Consider the following 20,306-nt stretch of genomic DNA (forward strand, 5'->3'; position numbering starts at 1 on the left):
GGGGGGGGGGGTATGGCGGTGTGAGCCAGTGGGAGAGGTCAGGACCTTGCATCCTGTGAAAGAGCAGACACTTGAGGTGTCAGGTTTGTGAGGGCTGATGTAAGAAGCATTCAGATTCATTGGCAAGGGTGGGGTGTGGTGGGTGGTCCCTCCTTCTTGGTGAGCCAGGCTCGTAGATAGAGAGGAAGTGACCCGACACTGCAGCAGGTGTTGGGTTACCATACCGTCTGGATAGATGCAGGGAGGCGGGGTAAAAAAAAACAAAAAACCTTGGCATTCTGGCTCGGGACTTTTGACTTTTCAGTCAATCTCGATGTTGTTTTTGAACGTCAGCATAATGGAGGCCTTTCAATCAGAAGCTGTAAGCTTTCAAGACAAAAAAATCATATTTTGCAGTCAACGGGCATCTAGAATTTCTGTCCTCAAACGCCAATCGTCATCAATCAGGGTTTGCATCAGTCTGGAATTACTCACAAACTTTACAGATCCTGCATGGCTTTTCATGGAATCTCTTTGCTGTCTGTGAACTGGATCAGCAGAAATGTCCCCTTGTTGGATGAATAAGGATAAGGATGAATCTCTCAGACAGTCCAAGAACCCTCACTGACGGTAGCAGGGACTTCTGTCCTGACGTAAACCTGACCCAGAGTGACACTTATTGCATAATGTGACAAATTCAAGATAAAACCAGTCCAGTAAGTGTTCAGGAACTACCCCCTGATCAAAGATCCGAGGAGCTGCAGCGGCTTTTCACTTTGGGCACCACAAGTATCTCGTCCCCATCCCGGATGCTGTATGAATGGAGAGCCCGGCAGCCGCACTTCAGCTCCTCAGGCCCGAACATAGAGCACATTTCCCGGTTGATGTAGAAGAGACGGATGCTGTTGGCGGGCAGCTGCAGCAGCGCCCTCAGCTGCTTCTTCAGGTCGCCCACCGTCTGCTCCAGGCGGAGGCTCACTGCCTCCACCCTGTCACCCCAGCGCACGTCCACCATGGTGCAGCGGGGGCTCAGGTCCACGTCGGCCAACGGGGCCAGCTGACCGTATTTGGATACCAGCTCGTGGTACCTGGGGAGAGAGTGGCTGGAAATGAGATCATGGGAGCATCCATGAATAAGATGCGTTATCTTATTCCGCTTATCCGGAGTAAACTCAGTAGGAAATTTCAGACTTCCGGTCCTCCAGTTCCCAGGCCAGCTGTCATACATAATCCTTCTAGAGACATAATCCTTGTAGCGTGACCTTAGGTCTGCCCCCAGGCGGCATCCAGAATAAGATGCATGAGCCATCTCAACTGGTTCCTGTCGACGGGAAGAAGCTCTGCTCTGATCTCCTCGTGCCTTCACCCTCACTCTTAGCCAGCCACACTAGTGGCTGGATCCAGTAATGCGGAATGGTTTGCTAGAAAACCTGTTTATGACCGCATATATGCTTTTTAACATTATTAGAGCCCTCTGTACATGAAATAACACCCCTAAATCACCCCACTATTTGAGAAGCACTGATGTCAAATTACTGACACCTAGTAGAATACTACATATCACAGCTTGTTTTTCCAATGCTTTTTCTGAATGCCTTATGTTTGTATTTTATTTCATTTAGCCATAAGTGCTTTATTTCAGCAAAAAATACACAATATCTGCTTAAGTTTATGACTAATAGTTGGCAGTATCCAACCACTAAAAAGGCAATGATTTATTATTATATTTTTTAAAAATGCACTAGAGCAGGGCTGCATGGCGGTCGGGCGGTTAGCGCGCAGACCTCACAGCTAGGAGACCAGAGTTCAATCCCACCCTCGGCCATCTCTGTGTGGAGTTTGCATGTTCTCCCTGTGCACGCGTGGGTTTTCTCCGGGTACTCCGGTTTCCTCCCACATTCCAAAAACATGCTAGGTTAATCGGCCACTCCAAATTGTCCGTAGGTATGAATGTGAGTGTGAATGGTTGTTTGTCTATATGTGTCCTGTGATTGGCTGGCCACCAGTCCAGGGTGTACCCCGCCTCTCGCCCGAAGACAGCTGGGATAGGCTCCAGCACCCCCGCGACCCTCGTGAGGATAAGCGGTAGAAAATGAATGAATGAATGCAATAGAGCGACGGTGCAAAATTTGAAGCGCGATATGGCAAGGAAGGACTGTATAAGGCATTCAAAGACGTATTCAAAGATACAATATGAAGTATTCTACATTGGCCACTCACAGTGTCAGTCATGTTACATTGATGAGACAAGAGCCAACACAGGACATACTGTACAAAACAATCACAGGGAACCCTCCCAACCCTCCCAACGCTTATTATTATGTCTTATTTCCTGTTATGTCGACTATATTGGGTAATAGAGGAGTGTAAATGTGACTGTAGGGGTGTTACTTCATTTCTCACAGTCTCTAATAATGTTAAAAAGTGTATTTAGTAAACAGGTTGAGTCTGGAAACAATTAACGGCAATACAAGAAAGATGATGTATCACTTCACAGTACTAACGACGGAGTACAACCATCAGTTTTTCTCTGTTATATTGAGATTCCACTATTTCATTCCATACTCCAATGGGGCATGACTACACAACCTTCAGTGCCTCAAATATTTATAGCTTTGGTCCTGTCCAAAAACAAATCATCACCTCACTTAAGGATTTATACCTTGACGACAAAGTCTGTGCATGCATTAAAAAAAAAATCAACCTGCTACCTCGTGTATCACTTTTCCCAATCAGAGAATTCCCAGCACAAAGGAGTCATTGAGGTGGAAGAGAGTGGTGGCATTGTCCCCCAAAGGTTAGTGCCCCACCAGCCGCCCCCACAGTTTGGGGACTACACATTCTGCACAGGTTAAGTGGAATGCCGGCGTATGCGATCATGTGATCAGTGTCTGTGTCATGGTTCATATACACCATAAGGAATGAAGTAATGGGACACCAACAGTGACAATATCGGTGGAACTCATGGTTACTTGTAGACAGGAAAAGCAAACATTTAAAAATATATACATGACACTACTTAGTTTGATTTATTTGAATTATTTTGCTCACTAATTCTGTAGAAGTTGTTGTCCGGTTTCTAGTCAAGCATATTTGTTGAATAAAAACATGATTATCACCATAATGCGCGATAGCACCGCCTTTTGCATTTTTAATTGTCTGAATTGTTTTTTTTTAATTGTCAAAAATGCAACTGAAATGTTGCATTTTTTATTTTCAGAATTGATTCTTCTTTCTTTTTTCCCTTATTTTATATTGTTAATTTTACTACACAGTCATCCTTCACCACTTTGTGTTTCAAATTTCACGGTTTCAGTCTATCACAGTTTTTCAAAAATACACTAGTTAATAAATTATGTTGTTTCGTGGTTTAATATGTTATTAAAACAAAATATGCATATTCTGCATAAATGTGTACGTTTTGAAGAAGGCAAATGAACTAATTTGAGACATTGAAAAGCTGCATTCAAAGACATTGATGAAATGTAATAGTCACTGGTCACTAAGTATCAGTAATGTTAATGTAATGTTGGGTGAGATTTGAACAATAATCCCGAATAAAAACAGACGACTTTTGTGTCCATTAACCAACACAAACTGACCCCTCAAGGTCACTTCCTGTCTACTTCCTGTTCCCTGTACCCCAGGGAACACATTTATAGCAACAGACAGGCGCATGAATCTTATTTATGTCTTATTTTCTCTTATTATGTCTACTATATTGGGTAATAGGATTGTAAAGGTGACTATAGTGCTGCTATTTCACGTCTAGAGGGCTCTAATAATGTTAAAAAAATACATTTAGAAGGTCGTAAACAGGCTCTAGTTGCCAAAATATTGAATTTATAAATAGGATTGTAGAAATTCACTTATCACAGTGGAGTCTGGAACCAATTAACCGTGATAAACGAGGGATTATTGTATTTTATGTTCTTCTCACTGAAATTGTTCAAGTGCACCTAGCCTTTAGTGAGCGTATGATTCCGTACCTCTCTGGGCGTTCTTGTTCCGGACAATCCTGGTAGTATCTGATGAAGAACCTCTCGGCGTCTTCCCTCTCGCTATCGGACACCGCGCCTCCGTTGAGCACCAAGACATTTGGCAGCCTGCAATTGGGAAAAAAGTAACAGAATCTTAACAATTTGAATTCATTATATTTTCCGGAGATGATAGTGAATCTGAGCAAAACTAAAATCCTGTTCCTGAGTGTCCGCTGACCGTGTGTTTGGCCTTACTGTGCTAAAAGGAGGCTACGTCGCTCTTGTGTGGTGTAAGGCTGCAACAGTGGAAGCCCCTTCACTTTGAGTTCTTGCAGCTTGGGGAGGAAATTCAGCCTCTCGATGTCCTCCCACTTACTCAGCCCTGCTCAACAAAAACATCCTTTAGACAACATCTGCTGATGGGATGCACCAAGGTGCTGCTCTCAGACCTGAGTTGTTGAGGTTGATGCTGCGCAGGTTGGGGAAGAGGCGCTGCAGTGCTTCCCGGGTGTCGCCCACACGCTCCACGCTGTTGTTGGCCAGCACCAGGGTGCTGAGGCTGGGGTACATCAGGCCAAACTTGCGCACCTCCGCCCAGTCACGCAGGTGGTTGTCGGTTATCTGCAGCAGCCGCAGGGACGGGCAGGACGTGCGTGACTGGGACACAGCATCGTAGTCGTTCAGGCACAGGAAGAGCTCCACCAGCCTGGAGACGGTGATGGTCATGGTTTATTTGCGATGCTCCCCAAGGCCTGCCGTGATGCTCTTGAGCAAGGCACTCTCAAAACCCACAAACTGTTTACTAGAAAAATACAAAGTACTAAAAACAGTACTTTGTAGTTGAAACAGTTAAGGAAAAAAAAAAAAGTCATTTCCATAAAAGTTAAAAACAAAACTGGAGAATGAGGTTGTGGGAAAGGTTATAATATTACTAAAACAAAGTAAAAAATATGATGGGAATTATAATTAAAGTCATCATTACAAGAAAAAACATTTAAAAAAAAAAAGAAAAAAACAGCAGATATACAACACCAGCTGTAATTTTCTTAGAATACTGGAAAAATATTAATATTAAAAAAAATGGTATTCTAACAAGAAAAAAAAATCACAATTTACGAGAATAAAGTGGTAATATTATCTGCGGATGTTCCAGACATTGGCCTGGTCATCCAACCAATTATCCGATTGACGTATGGTTTCCTGTGTGAAAGGTACATGCCAATTAATGCTGTTGCTGTGGTTACGGTGGCTCCACTTACTCTGGTGTGTTTTGGGTGAGCGTGTGCACGGTGTCCCAGCTGACGTGCGTGTTGATGAGGACGAGACGACGCACCCGGGTGAAAACCTCGGCCATGCAGGGCTCCAGTTCCACGCCGCTCAGGGGGTTCATGCTCAGGTTGAGGAAGTCCAGGTGAGGGATGTTGGACACAATGGTGCAGATCTGGCAACCCATGTAATAATTACGTATGAGCAATAGTACATGTTTGTTTTCTGCGATGAAGTGTCCAAATATGCCAATGCTTCTTCAGCGCTTATATGGCATTTTCAATGTAAATTAGCATCGAGTTGGCACAATTGTTGAAATGCATTTCATTTTTTTTATGTCGCAGAGACTCTACAAATAGAACACAATGTGGGTCAATGCTTGTCATTCAGCGGTGGTCTGAAGCAATTCCAATCCAGATTTATAGTACAATAATTAACGGCACACTCGGCTGTAAGCAGCTTGGATGAGAATCAGCATATCCAAATCCAAGTTCATGGTTTTCATCCGGGTCAAAATTGTGATTTTACCCCAAGTGGAGGAGTTTAAAGGAAAAGTGCACTTTTTTATTTTGCCCATCATTCACAATCCTTATGTGAGACATGAACACATATTATCCTCTGGTGTGCGTTCTAAAAAAAGAAGACGAGCTAGCATGAGCAAGCTAACACTGCACGTCAAGGGAGGCACCTATTTCGACTATGAAGCCCTCTAAAAAACCTTGTGATTTGACATAGCCCGCTGGTGATACTTCCATCAACAACATCAACATAGAAACAGCAATAACACTTACAGTGTCTGCTCTCACTGGGATGGCTGTGTCTTCCAGCACAAAACTGTCCATACATGAAAAAATGACGAGTATCCAGTCTTCTTCAGAAATTAAGTGCCAGTAGTATCCACTCTGGCCCGTTGCAGTGGCTTGAGACGAGTGAGGCGTCGTATTACTCTACCAGATAAAACATTGTTTTTGTAGCTTGGTTAATTGCCGTTTTTGAAGGATTTTTTTTAGGGCTCTATCGTCAAAACTTTAGCTGTTAAAATGTTAGCTGGCTCATGCTAACTCGTTTTCTCTCGTTAGAACATACAGAAAAGAGAAACAAATATGTGTTCGTTCATTCATTTTCTACCGCTTATCCTCAACCATTCTCACTCACGATGTACCTATGGACAATTTGGAGTGGCCAATTAACCTAGCCGAAAGGCAAAGCTCCCAATGGATCAGTCGTTCTATGTTCCTACCCTCACCTGCGGTCATGAGCTTTGGGTAGTGACTGTAAGGACAATTGGTCGAAATGACTTTTAATCGTAGAGTGACTGGGCTCTCCATTAGGGATAAGGTGAGAAAAACTGTCATGCGGGAAAAACTCAAGGTACAATCGCTCCTCCTCCACATTGAGAGGAGCTGGATGAGGTGGCTTGGGCATCTGGTGAGGATGCCACCGGACGCCTCCCTGAGGAGGTGTTAGGGCACTCCTCAGATGAGGGCCGAGGACGTGAAGAGACGATGTCTATCAACTGGGATCGCCCCGGGATTCACTGGGGGAAGCTGGACAAACTCGTGGGAAAGAGGGATATCTGGGATTCCCTGCCTAGGCTGTTGCCCCTGCGAACCAACCTCGGATAAGCCGAAGAAGATCAATGGATGGATGGAATTAACAACATTAAAAGCTTCCTTGGAAAACAAAAACTATGTTTAAATCTTAAGAAGAGGCATAATCTCTGTGATGGAGGTAAGAATAACAATGATTTCCAGGGGTCTGACCTCTGCCCAGTCGTGGAGCTCATTGTAGGACAGGTCCAGTTCGATGACGTGAGCGCAGAAAGTTGCAATGTCGGACCTGTTGCCTGCTTTTTTGATGCCGCACTCATTCAAGACCAGCACACTGGGCAAAAACAGACGATCTGCGGCAGGAAAAAGAACCGTTATGGATGTTGTGTTCCTGACAAAAATTGCACCCTGGAAATCAGAGCTCACCTTTAACAGGCGACCCAGGGGGGGAGGGGAGTACCACGACACCAATGCCTTGGCCATAGGGGAAGTTCTCAGTGTTGTACTTGTCACTGAGGACCTGCACAAAGGTGCGAGGTTCCTCTTCATCGGAGGACTGATCCATTATCTCGGCCCTCTGCAGGCACAAAGAAAGGTAGGATTAGTTTAGGGAGTTCGACTAAAACCTTTGGGAAAACACACAAAAAACACCTGGACAACTCTCCATGGTTTTCTTTGGCTTTTTTCAACACGTACGCCAAAAGGACCAGCCTCAAACAAGAACCCCAAGAAGAGAATACACATGAAGTTGGCAGGTTTATCACTTTTTCACATGATAGAAAACGGTCCGACTATATGTATTTCTTCGTCAAAACAAATGCTGTTATGTTTCCGACAAAAACACCACACGGTTACTAAAACCCGTAAGTCTGATTGACGTGGAACTTCTCACACAGCTGGATGCGCTGCTCTACAAACGCCCACTTGCTGAATCCCTGCAAAACTGGGTACACACCATCAGGGAATGGGCAAGCACATTTGTGTTCAATTTGAGCATAATTGGTTGATAAACATGGCTGCCATTAAGCAAAAGGGCTTAGCGACTGATTGGCCATTCGTCAATGAGCGTTTGTGTAAGGATTTTACAAAGGTCAGATATTCACACTGTCATGATCTCTTCATGGCGAAGGCAAAATATGCATAAGCGAGGTTTCTCGTAGCGTGCCATTGTTGCTGAGGTTGGACACACTCAGAAAGACATTTGATCTTCTTCAAAGACCCCAAGGGTTACGGAACAAAAAAACACCCAAAAAATGTAATTGGCTACGAGTCGGAGGATCTCATTGGCCATCTGTCAAGACACGGGACCATCCTCTGCCGAAACGAAGGTCGTTACTGGTGCCTATGGCAGTCCAATAACCATTACACTGCATCAGCGAGAGAAGGCTTTTCAGAAGAAAAAATACTTCGAAGACCTCGTCTTCTTCAATGGAATAAAATTCCCTATTGGGAATTTACAGGAGAGCACCAAAGACGGGACATCGCAAAATGGAAGAAAGTTTATTCTCTCTCTTTTATGGACCATCCTGCATGTTCTCCTGATATAAATCCAACTGAGAACTGGTAGTTTGGGAAGTTTACAATTTTCGAGCTCCGGTACTTATTTGAAATAAATTGCTTACTACTTTTTTTTTTGTATTTTGAAGTCCTACTCATGAAGATCCAACAGTGCTAAATGTACATTTTTGCGATTTTTCAACTGGTGTTAAAATTCTGATCAGGAGTGTATGTATTACATGTATGCTAGCATGTGGGGTGTACCGTAGTTAAGAATGTTCCAATGCTTTAATGGTGGTGGCATGTTCACTCTGGAACAGATGATTTCTATTTCCATTGTCTCCTGGGGGAAAGCCCGTCTTGAAATGCAAACAAAGGTAGACCAGGATCCCAGGACAGATCCGCAGAAGTTTTTTCCGCCACATTCGTCACGTGAGCTCATATTCCTTCGGGGTGGTGGGGGGGGGGGGGCTGCACGTGGAGTCGTCACACGTGCTAAAAATAACCCGGCGGCGTGATCACATCTGTGACAAGTCGCCAAAACGTGAGGCAAAGGCAGACGAGGCACTGATGCCGACAGCTGCGTATTGAACCACCTGTCTGAGGTCCACGAGTGCATTAATCAGAGAGGAGTTGTCTAGCAAAGTAATATGGTACATACCATGACTTGTGGAATTCTATTGAATTCCGAAGTAGTAATGGGCAATATAAACCATATGTGATGGAAACAATACCAATTTGGCCTACGGTACACATTTTAATCCAGTTGCAACAATGCAGCCTAGCCGTGTATGTAACGTGGTGCTCTGTAGCTAGCGTTCCTAAAATTTGACAACTGTTCCTCTAACCTACTAATCCTCGGCCCCAGGGCGTCAAATAAACTGCATTTCTTACTGGAGGACAAGGAATAGCTAAGCATGCGATGCACAGAGGAGAGGAGCACGAGAGGAGGCAGAGAAGCTATGCTAACCACTAAGCTAGTTTGAATGTCAAGTATCAAAACAACAGGAGAACAATTGGCATAATTTGAAAATGTTCACACGGCAGGATATAATGCCCATTTTTTTTACCACATCACATGCATTTCTCTTTATTTCTCAAAATAAAAAAAATGTGAATTGATGCAGTGTGACCGTAGCCTTTAACATACGGTAAGTCAACGTGGAACTGTGTTCACCGTTCAGACTGTACATACGTACATATAATAGATAATGCCTTGTTTATCACGGTTAATTAGTTCCAAACCTGATGGTGATAAGTGTATTTCCACATAAATAGAACTCCTTCTTTATAGATGGAACATTTGCTAAGTTAGAGCATAGAAAATGTGCTTCTAACTTCCTAAAATATGTTTTCTGACATTATTAGAGCCATCAAAACATAAAATAGCACCCCTATAGTCACCTTTACACTCCTATTACCCAATATAGTCGAGTAAATAAGCCATTTAAGACATAAATAAGACTCACGCTTGTTGTGAAATCCTTCAAACCTCACAATGGAAGCCTGTTGTTCCAGCCATCAAGTCTGGTGCTCGTGTGTCTCACCCAAGATTACAGTAAGATTACTGACACCCAGTGGCCAGTGTAGAGTACTGCATTTAATCTTTGAATGCCATATATTTGTATTTAAGTTCTTTCAGCTATTTCTACGCTTGACAATGCTTAATTTATACAAAAAATACAAAACATTTCTTAAAAATGCACTTTCTCCACAAAGAATAGGCCATATTCACCCTCAAAACAGCTTCATTGATTAATATAATAATTTAAATAATTTAAATAATATAAAATACATATTTTATTGTTGTTGTTTTTTTAATTGTAAGTTGCTGCAATATATATTGAAATTTGAAGTTTAGGCCATATTACTCTTCCTTATTAGGAAGTAATATTTACACATTAAAGCTAACTAATATTTTGAGGGGTCAAGTGGTTAGTGTGCAGACCTCACAGCTAGGACCCCAGGGTTCAGTTCCACCCTCGGCCATCTCTGTGTGGAGTTCTCCCGTGCATGCGTGGGTTTTCTCCGGGTACTCCGGTTTCCTCCCACATTGCAAAAACATGCTAGGCTAATTGGCTACTCCAAATTGTCCATAGGTATGAATGTGAGTGGGAATGGTTGTTTGTCTATATGTGCCCTGGGATTGGCTGGCCACCAGTCCAGGGTGTACCCCGCCTCTCGCCCAAAGACAGCTGGGATAGGCTCCAGCACCCCCGCGACCCTCGTGAGGAAAAAGCGGTAGAAAATGAATGAATAATAATAATAATAATAATAATAATAATAATAATAATAATAATAATAATAATAATAATAATAATAATAATAATAAATTTAAATAATACTAATACTTTTCATAATATAAAATACATATTTTATTGTTGTTGTTTTTTAATTGTAAGTTATATATATTGGAATTTGAAGTTCAGGTCATATTACCCTTCCTTATTAGGAAGTAATATTTACACATTAAAGCTAACTAATATTTTGAGGGGTCAAGTGGTTAGCGTGCAGACCTCACAGCTCGGAGACCAGGGTTCAATCCCACCCTCGGCCATCTCTGTGTGGAGTTTGCATGTTCTCCCCGTGCATGCGTGGGTTTTCTCCGGGTACTCCGGTTTCCTCCCACATTCCAAAAACATGCTAGGTTAATTGGCCACTCCAAATTGTCCATAGGTATGAATGTGAGTGTGAATGGTTGTTTGTCTATATGTGCCCTGTGATTGGCTGGCCACCAGTCCAGGGTGTACCCCGCCTCTCGCCCAAAGACAGCTGGGATAGGCTCCAGCACCCCCGCGACCCTCGTGAGGATAAGCGGTAGAAAATGAATGAATGAATGAATGAATAATATTTTGAGGATGCATCTTTGTAATGACTTTTTTAAACTACCGAAACTGTTCCATAAAAGTATGTTAGTAACTGTGGTTGTAGTTTATAGTGGTACACTTGCATGATACTGAGAGTGGTTTGTAGTATCTTGACCCTCTAGTGTAGATATTCAATCTAAAGAGTGCATCATTGTCTTTGTAAAGGTTACATTTTGCAGGTGTACCTAATATTGTAGCTGGTGAGGCTACCAAGCACAAGAAACCAACAGCTGATGGTCCAAATTTAAAACTTGCGACGGACTCAGCAGTAAAAATAGTCCATGAAGTAAAAATAAGAGGGTTGTCCTTTTTGGAGCTCCCAACAAACTAAATTCACTGAGCTCTCACAGTCCTCCTCTTCTCAGCACTATCAATTTCACACAAATCATCATCAACGAGGCCCATTGAGCTTCTGTCTGAAGCTAAAAGTTTCTCACAGATCACCCGATTGTCCCAGTCTTCTTACCTTTGATGTGGTGAGTGGAGCAAAGCTGAGCCGCTTTTCAACAGCAGCACATCCGATCACATTCTTCTTCCCCCCTCCTGAGAAAACACGGCAAAAGAGGGAAACAAATAAACTCACAAAATGAGCAGAAAACTGCAGAAAATATAAAATTCCCTCAAAAGGTAGCCCCAACTCGAGTAAAGGCCTTGCCTCGGTTAAATTAATAAATAGTGGCTTGGAGGTGTGTAGTGCTCCGAAATGGACCCAAGAATGCCCCATGGTACTTAATATGGACGGTACACCAAAGAAATATTCACATTAGGACACAATAACGTAACCAAATCTCATCTTTATGCATTCCCACATAGTATCAACAATCGGGACCAGCTATATGGGTGAAAGAAAATAGGATTAATACAGTATAGTTGTCTATCTCTGCAGCGTGGGAGAAAGTTAGATGATGCGTTCAAAGACCATCAAACAAAGTTGGATACGTCACCACTTGCATAAAACATGCAAAAACTCAAATTTAATATACCTTTACAAAGTTATGATGTAGATGTATTTCCTTACAAATTGTTTTATTTATTTATTTATTTGATTTTTTATCGCTCCGGTGTCCAGGTGGTTGTAGAACCCTGCCTTGCAGCAGGTATGGCGATACCACGCCAGAAAATACTGTAAGAAATTAATCTTTCAATTAATGAGTTAACTATATGCAAATTGCAATTAAGTATTGCAATCGACCAACAGCCTTAATTTAAATACATGTAAATATTTATACATTTTTGTAAATTATGTACCTCGCCGGCTGCACGGCGGCGAGTGGTTAGTGTGCAGGTCACGGGGTTCGATTCCACCCACGGCTATCTCTGTGTGGCGTTTGCATGTTCTCCCCGAGTGGGTTTTCTCCTTCCAAAAACATGCTAGGTTACGAGCATAGGTTACTCCAAATTGTCCATAGGTATGAATGTGAGTGTGAATGGTTGTTTGTCTATATGTGCCCTGTGATTGGCTGGCCACCAGTCCAGGGTGTACCCCGCCTCTCGCCCGAAGACAGCTGGGATAGGCTCCAGCATCCCGCGACCCTCGTGAGGATAAGCGGCAGAAAATGAATGAATGAATGTACCTCACCTACAATGAATGTACCTTACCTACACGCAAAGTCTGCTGGGCTAGACTCCAGCTCACCTGAAAATAAAATAAAATAAAATACTTAAAATTATATTAGGAAAGCAGGAAGTGAACAAACGTAAACAGTTACTGATTGTAAAAGTACCAGATGGAGGGGTAGGATTTAATAAGCTTTGCTTCTTCCTACTCCTTTTGGACATGTGGAACTGGGAACTGATTGTGTGATGCACTCAATTGTAATCTGATGCATGTTCAAATGAAATTAAACCATTACCATTGCCATAAATGTCCTTGAGTGATGCGATGTCAGCTACTTTCTGCAGTTGAGTAAATAAATGGCCAACGCCACAACACGAGGAAAGGTGATATTGTGCATGAATGGAAGACAGACACACACGAGAGCCGTTGTTAAAACCCGCATTGTGTTGCAGACAATAGAGCAAGGTAGAAGGCCCTTTTATGCCCGATGAACATATGTCACACACGTGACACTCCTTCTATACGCCCACCGAGCACTCACCCACATGTCCTCACCCACCTGCTTTTAAAAAAATCACAATAGTATTTTAGTGCATTTTATTGTCATGCAAGGTTCCACTTCACAACTTTATCCCTACTGCCCCCAGTGGTCAGCCGAGGGAGCAGCACAATGCCGTGCATCGTTTAAAACAAAATAACTAGTGTTTATGCTGAATTAAAGTAACAATCCTGTGATTTGAAAAAAAAACACATCCACACTCGCGCCGTCGAAAATACTTACAAATGATCAAGGTCACGGTAAAAAAAAAACCCAACACATATATTTGAGAAGAATTCGGGCACACCAGCACAGGAGAAGCACACTTAGGACTGAGCGATAAGACAACACCGAGGCCTGTGCAGTGTTTATAAATATGAATAATAGAGATAATAACAGCATGTAGTAAAATGCTTCTATTGTTAAGTGTTTGCTGGCAAGAAAAAGACATTGTTTGCAGCGTTTGGGGCTACCTTCAGGACACGAGCATTTCATCCAGCTTTACAGTCATAAAACACGGCGACATAACTTCATCCTTCTGCAATCGCGTCGCGCTAAGGTGCAATATTTTTTAAATGTCTACTTTTAAAATGACACGGTGTATTTTTGTCCTTCGGACAACACACTCACCGTCCCCACCGGAAGCTGCTGCTCGTATATTTTGGTTTGTTTATCTTCGCCGAAGTGTCAGTTTAAGTCCCGCCTACTGTACCGGAAATGACGTACTTGAAGTGAAATCATGAGTCTTCTCGCTTTCGTCAAAATGTAGTTATTCAACATACAGTGACATACAGAAATGTATGTGTGATGATGTAACAACAGGATAAAATCTAGTCAGATGTCAAACATTTGTGCATCATTACCATTATAACATTATAGCGATAGTCTGTTGATGGGGTGATAGTTTAAGCCCCGCCTACTAGACAGGACGTGACGTAATTTAAACATCTTCAGTCTCCGCCTTGCTTTCTTCAAAACAAAACAAACGAGTTGTTCCTCCGCCTCCATAAACTATACACTACATAATAATAGGATACAATTCAATACATATATTTAAATGTGTGCATTTTCTTAACAAGATGTATGATAAGTAAACTACGTCTAATATACTGCATGCTAAAGGATGTGAGGGTTATCCATGTTTGGTTATATATACAGTACGATACAGTATATTTCCACACAACTGGCACAAGAAATCCCCCTTAACCGATGCACAGCATTGTGAAAAAGTGTTTGATTCTTCCTGATTCTTTATTTTTTGCAAGTTTGTCACATTTAAATGTTTCAGATCACTAAACAATTAAACAACTGCAATTATTGAAATATTATTATTGAAATATTAGTCAACAACAAGTGAACACAAATTGCGGTTCAAACTTAACTGAGATTAGTTGGGATCTATCAGTGTGGAATGACGCCATTTCTAAAGCTTTGGGACTCCAGCAAACCACAGTGAGAGCCATTATTATTCATAAATGGCAAAAACATGGCACAGTGGTGACTTTTTCCACACCATTGTAACCATTGTAATGAGATAGATTAAATATTTGGAACATTTATTTTTAAAAATCAACAAAAGTGGGGGGGGGGGAGGAAAACCCAAAGTTGATACTAGTAATCGGCTCACAATGCTGAGATGCTTTTTATTAGCATATAGTTACAAAATATCAAATTGGCTCTTTAATTTTTCAGCATTTTTTTGTTCTGGAAAAATTCTGGACACCCCCGGTGTTATGTGTTACGTCTAGGAACACTCATATAACCAACCTGCACTGATGGTTTAATCCTCCCTAGATTATGTCACATTTTGGACTCATTAGTGACAATGTAGTATATGCTGAATTAAAAAAAAAGTGATTACGGTGAAAAGAGCACAATGCTAATTGGGTTGATGAGAAGGTGATACTATAATGATATAATAAGAATAAAGAGGGGAAGTGAAGGGCAGGAGAGGTGGGGTGTGTCTGAACGCCTAATCCAGAATTATCCTCTGACTCAGACCTGACTAGGGAAAGAATAATCTGGGAGGCAGAGAATAAACAGGCTGTGTCCGTATACAACCCGTTGGATTGCAACCTTACAATATTTGGAACCATGGCACTCATGAGGTCAGGCTGGCTTTGGAGGCAGAGTAAGTAGCACGCCATTGCAAAATAAAGCTTTTATTGATCATTTTTATGATCGTCTGTCGTGTCTGCTGACTAGCATCTGTGCTGAAGCGCTGGAAGTTAAACTGGTGTGACCTGTGGATAGACGGGAGTCTCTGCTTTTACAAGAGCGACAGCCGGCGAGAGTTGGAGCACCGCGTCAACCTCAAGTTCACGTGCATAGACGTGCGGAGCGGCCTGGAATGTCGAGGTACAGGTTGACGGGTTGTGTTGCGCAATTCGTTCTTAATGCTTTGTTTGAAATCAGGGGTGTCACCAGTCATCTAACTCACGAGACGAGACCATGCACGAGATTGAGTCTGCGGGAACGAGATAAGATTTTAACATTAAATTAAAAAGAAATGCATGATGAAAAATATGGCCGGATAAACAAACTTTTGGATTTTTTTTGGATATGAGCATCCAATGCCATAATGGGTACCATAGTAAGTGTCAATATAGTGATATATATAGCACATCATGACTGGTTCAAGACTCTTCATCCTTGTATTTAGCAAACATCAACTGCTTGTATTGTTTCTTGAATTGGCTCATCGTTGTGCATTGTTTGATTTCCTTACTCAATCCATTCCATAGTTTGATTCCACATACTGAAATGCTATGGCTAGCATAACGTAGTCCTAGCATAGAAGTGTTTCAAATGTACTTCTTCCCTGAGATCATATTTCTCCTCTCTTGTAGAGAAGTATTGGATGACATTTTTAGCTAATTACTTATTTTTAGCCTTATGCATTATTTTAGCTGTTTGAAGATGAGCTATATCAGCAAGTTGAAGTATTTGTGATTTTAGAAATAAGGAGTTAGTATGTTCTCTGTAGGCGGCATTATGAATTATCCTTACTGACCTTTTTTGCAGTACATTTAGCGAGTGAAGATTGCTTTTATAGTTATTAGCCCATATTTCCACACAGTAAGTAAGATATGGTAGAACCAGAGAGCAATAAAGAGTGTGGAGTGATTTCTGATTGAGAACAAAGTTTGCTTTGTTCAATATTGAAATTAAATATTGAATTAAAAACACAATTATACATACTGTACATTTAACAACAAATCTGTGTTTTTTAGTAGTTATGAGTTTCAACATTTTAGCTTTTTGTAGTTTTTATCAAATTTCCACTTTTGCTGGGTTTTTATTTTATTTTGCAATGAGCCACGCTTCACAGATGGCCCCTGCGCCACAGTTTGGACACCAATGTTGTGTCATGAAGGGGAGTGCCTTCTTGCTGATGTTACTCAGGAGCGTATCTGGACAATTTGGAGTCGCCAATCAAGCTAACATGCATGTTTTTGGAATGTGGGAGGAAACCGGAGTACCCGGAAAAAAACATATGAACGGGGAGAACATGCAATCTCCACACAAAGATGCCTAAAGCGGAGAATGGAACCCGGGTCTTCCTGATCTCCTGACTGTGTGGCCACCGTCCAGCATCTGACAAATCATGAAGTACAATGGATCCAATGTAGAAGTACTACAAGTACTGCTTGGGCATACAGCTTTTCTCCTCACGTTTTAAATTTAGACACCCTTAATTCAAATGATTTTTAATTGATTGTAGGCGTGGCTCCTCCTGAGACCAACCCCCAGGACAATGTCATTGTGGTCCAGTTCAAGGACGGCTCAACGATGAACCTGTGTGCCAACAACGAGGACGAGTCCATGTGGGTGCACTTACACAGACGACACGCAGACGCAGTTCAATCATTTCTTCATCACTAGAATACTTCATACTAGACTTTCTTCAGCATGTCTCAAAGTTGCCTCAATAGTGTATTGCAAGCATGCTGTCCAAAAAAATTAACTTAAGACCGTTTAAAATGGCTTTTTACTTTGAGATCACACTAATTCACTAGCATTCCCTGATGAAAATCTCTATAAGAGATATAGATTTAAAACCGAGAGAATACACTCTATTTACTTACTTTTCACCGTACATCAGGAAAATAAATGCAATATGAAATATATGTGTTTTCAGACATATTTCCCAGCAGTCCTCAGCCTGTTAAGTCTTCTCATATTACAATATTTGCTGCAATAAGCACTATGAGGGATCCATCAACTGGAAGAAAATACCTACAACAATGCTGCCATCTAGTGGTCACAACCACATGCAGCATTTAGCAGTAAAATATGACAACAAAAACATATTTCAAAGATGAAATAACAGTTCATTCATTCTTCTTCTTCTTGTCTTCGGGCGAGAGGCGGGGTACACCCTGGACTGGTGGCCAGCCAATCACAGGGCACATATAGACAAACAACCATTCACACTCACATTCATACCTATGGACAATTTGGAGTGGCCAATTAACCTAGCATGTTTTTGGAATGTGGGAGGAAACCGGAGTACCCGGAGAAATTGAACTCAGTGGGATTGAACTCGGGTCTCCTAGCTGTGAGGTCTGTGCGCTAACCACTCGACCGCCGTGCAGCCTGAAATAACAGTTGTTGCTCCAATATATAATTTTAATGCACAGCTAGGATACCCGAGTTCAACCCCACCCTCGGCCATCTCTGTGTGGAGTTTGCATGTTCTCCCCGTGCATGCGTGGGTTTTCTCCGGGTACTCCGGTTGTCCATAGGTATGAATGTGAGTGTGAATGGTTGTTTGTCTATATGTGCCCTGTGATTGGCTGGCCACCAGTCCAGGGTGTACCCCGCCTCTCGCCCCAAGACAGCTGGGATAGGCTCCAGCATCCCCTGTGACCCTCGTGAGGATAAGTGGTAAAAAATGAATGAATGAATGAATTTTAATGCCAATATAATTGTCAATATGTCAAAGCTGGTCAATGTTGACTGCTGATAACTAAACATATTAGTAGGGTATATTAGTATAATTACTGTTAACTTATGTACGTATTTCCATGCATAGCTTTATTCTGCCCTCATTCTATTGGTGACAGGATTGCTTTTGGAAGTAACAATATTTTCACACTCATAATACTCCATAATAATTACCTGCTCATCTTGTGTAAATTACGCCAGCTGGATTCTGGCTGGCTTCGTTTTTGTCAAGCGCACTGAGCACGAAGCCGAGAACTGGTTGGGGGACTTTAGGTTTTGCTGAGTTGCATCTGGTCCAAGAAGCACTGCTATTCTCCAGCAGCGGCCACATACTGAAAAATGAAAGGATGCAACTTTGCATCTTTGATATTTTTGTAAAGCAACACAGCGCTGTTAGTATGCTAAGAAGTTACATATATTTCTAGAAAGCTCAGCTTTGTCATAAAGGTGAAAAAGGCTATTATAAATATCAACTTTGTTCTTTTTTACTGGTCTTTTTTTAATTATTTTTTTATTATTTAAATTTGGAAATTTATTCCCATAATATATATATATATATATATATATATATATATATATATATATATATATATATATATATATATATATATATATATATATATATATATATATATATATATTGTCCTTTTAGAAGCATAAATAAAAATATTAAAGACAAAATATATGATTTTTTAAAAGTCATAATATTATGAGAAACAAAAAAAATTTAGTTGTCATTTTTGGCGGTTGGGGAAAAGTATAAAATATTACGGGAATAAAGTCATAACAGTCACACATATCTACATGTTGCTTTACAAAATATCAAAGTGGCAAAGTTGCATGCTTTCATTTTCACTATGTGGCCACAATTGTGGCTAAAGCATCACTAAAAACTCAATTTTAGCAGTCCAACCTGAGATTTGCTTTTGTTCCTGTGCCTTTTCCCCAGAGCCTGGAAACTGACCATGCTCGAAACCAGGAGGAACCCGGTGAGCGGTCCACCTTCCTGTGATTGTTTGTTTCTCAATATGGCTTCTGGAGACTGTTGTCTTCCTCAGGTGTTCACGTATGACCCGTACAACGACTCCTATGAGGCCGTACCCCTCGGCCACTACCACACCTTCTACATGACGCCTGGAGCAGGACCAGGTATACTTCATAGTCAGCCATGTTTACCTTTAACGAGGCTTACGGTCGGCCATGTTGTTTCCTCCTATGGAAGGTACCCACCAGGTGATAGTTCAGAGGGACCCCTTCGATGGCGTGTTTGACCACCTGGCGCTAGGATTACTGGCAGGTATGGCGGCAGGAGCGGCCATGCGATCCTTCCTCTGGGCGCCCGTCTTCTTTTGCTGAGATGAACGAATGCCGCAACCGTACAGAGCACCTTTAGCTTGTCTATTTGTACAAACACCAGCGAAACAAGCGGACGTAGGTAGGCTCCTTTTGTTCGCCTTTTCTTCCCCGTGTGCAATCATTTTGCTTATTAAACAAAATGTAACTGCTGCTGTGTTAAGGCCATCCATGCATTTCCTATGCTGCTTATCCTCACACGGAAGAACCATGCACCAAGAACCAGTGCATGTTTTTGGAACACACGGAATCGAACCCGGGTATTTCCGATCTCCTGTATGGGCAACATGCAAACCACTGTTCCCCCGTGCGGCCTGTGTTAAGTCATATTGGCTTATTGAGGTGGTGTCGTGGTTGTCTCCCAACATCAGGGTTGTTGGTTTGATCTCCACTGATGATAGAAAGGCATTACACAATAGTCCAATGACCATTTCCAGTACATTTTAAACATTTGGGCTAAAGTGCATCGTTTTATGGCTATGTCAAAAAAGGCTGTTAAAAATGTGAATACAAACATCTTAGGTCCCACTAAGTCAGGGGTGTCCAAAGTGCGGCCCGGGGGCTATTTGTGCCACATTCTAATAAAATAATAAAACAAAAAATCCAAAACAATAGCAAAATAGGAAATATCAGCAGTAATTCTACAACAATAAAGTGGAAATATGACTAACAAAAAAGTTAAAATATTACCAGCATACACTCTGGTAAAAAATAATATAATTTTAGTACCATAGAGTTGAAATATTATATTATAAATATTATATTAAT

The 20,306-nt window shown here is 41.6% G+C and overlaps 2 protein-coding genes across 7 annotated transcripts; one reads left to right on the plus strand and one right to left on the minus strand.

The window, feature by feature from the left end:
- Positions 1–18,511, minus strand: LOC131132262 (tubulin-specific chaperone cofactor E-like protein). 6 transcript variants are annotated; one of them, XM_058077730.1, is made up of 10 exons: positions 13,866–13,882; positions 12,739–12,775; positions 11,606–11,682; positions 7,202–7,352; positions 6,989–7,128; positions 5,219–5,400; positions 4,409–4,665; positions 4,215–4,341; positions 3,969–4,085; positions 1–1,067 (listed from the first exon to the last, which is right to left on the minus strand). In XM_058077730.1, the coding sequence occupies exons 4-10, from the start codon at positions 7,338–7,340 to the stop codon at positions 722–724; spliced, it is 1,308 nt and encodes a 435-aa protein (XP_057933713.1). In that variant the 5' UTR covers positions 7,341–7,352; positions 11,606–11,682; positions 12,739–12,775; positions 13,866–13,882; the 3' UTR covers positions 1–721. The 6 variants fall into 6 exon arrangements, with proteins under 6 accessions (XP_057933713.1, XP_057933714.1, XP_057933712.1 ...); XM_058077731.1 differs by lacking the exons at positions 12,739–12,775; positions 13,866–13,882 and adding an exon at positions 18,360–18,511; XM_058077729.1 differs by lacking the exon at positions 12,739–12,775 and having other exon boundaries at positions 13,866–13,942.
- Positions 15,175–20,287, plus strand: plekhb1 (pleckstrin homology domain containing B1). Its single transcript, XM_058077734.1, has 6 exons — positions 15,175–15,366; positions 15,441–15,593; positions 16,960–17,062; positions 19,135–19,174; positions 19,244–19,334; positions 19,408–20,287. Exons 1-6 carry the CDS (start codon positions 15,330–15,332, stop codon positions 19,539–19,541), a joined length of 558 nt encoding a protein of 185 aa, XP_057933717.1. The 5' UTR covers positions 15,175–15,329; the 3' UTR covers positions 19,542–20,287.
- The last annotated feature ends 19 nt before the right edge of the window (positions 20,288–20,306 follow it).

This window comes from Doryrhamphus excisus, chromosome 7 (assembly GCF_030265055.1).
Source record: "Doryrhamphus excisus isolate RoL2022-K1 chromosome 7, RoL_Dexc_1.0, whole genome shotgun sequence".
Classification (NCBI taxonomy): domain Eukaryota; kingdom Metazoa; phylum Chordata; class Actinopteri; order Syngnathiformes; family Syngnathidae; genus Doryrhamphus; species Doryrhamphus excisus.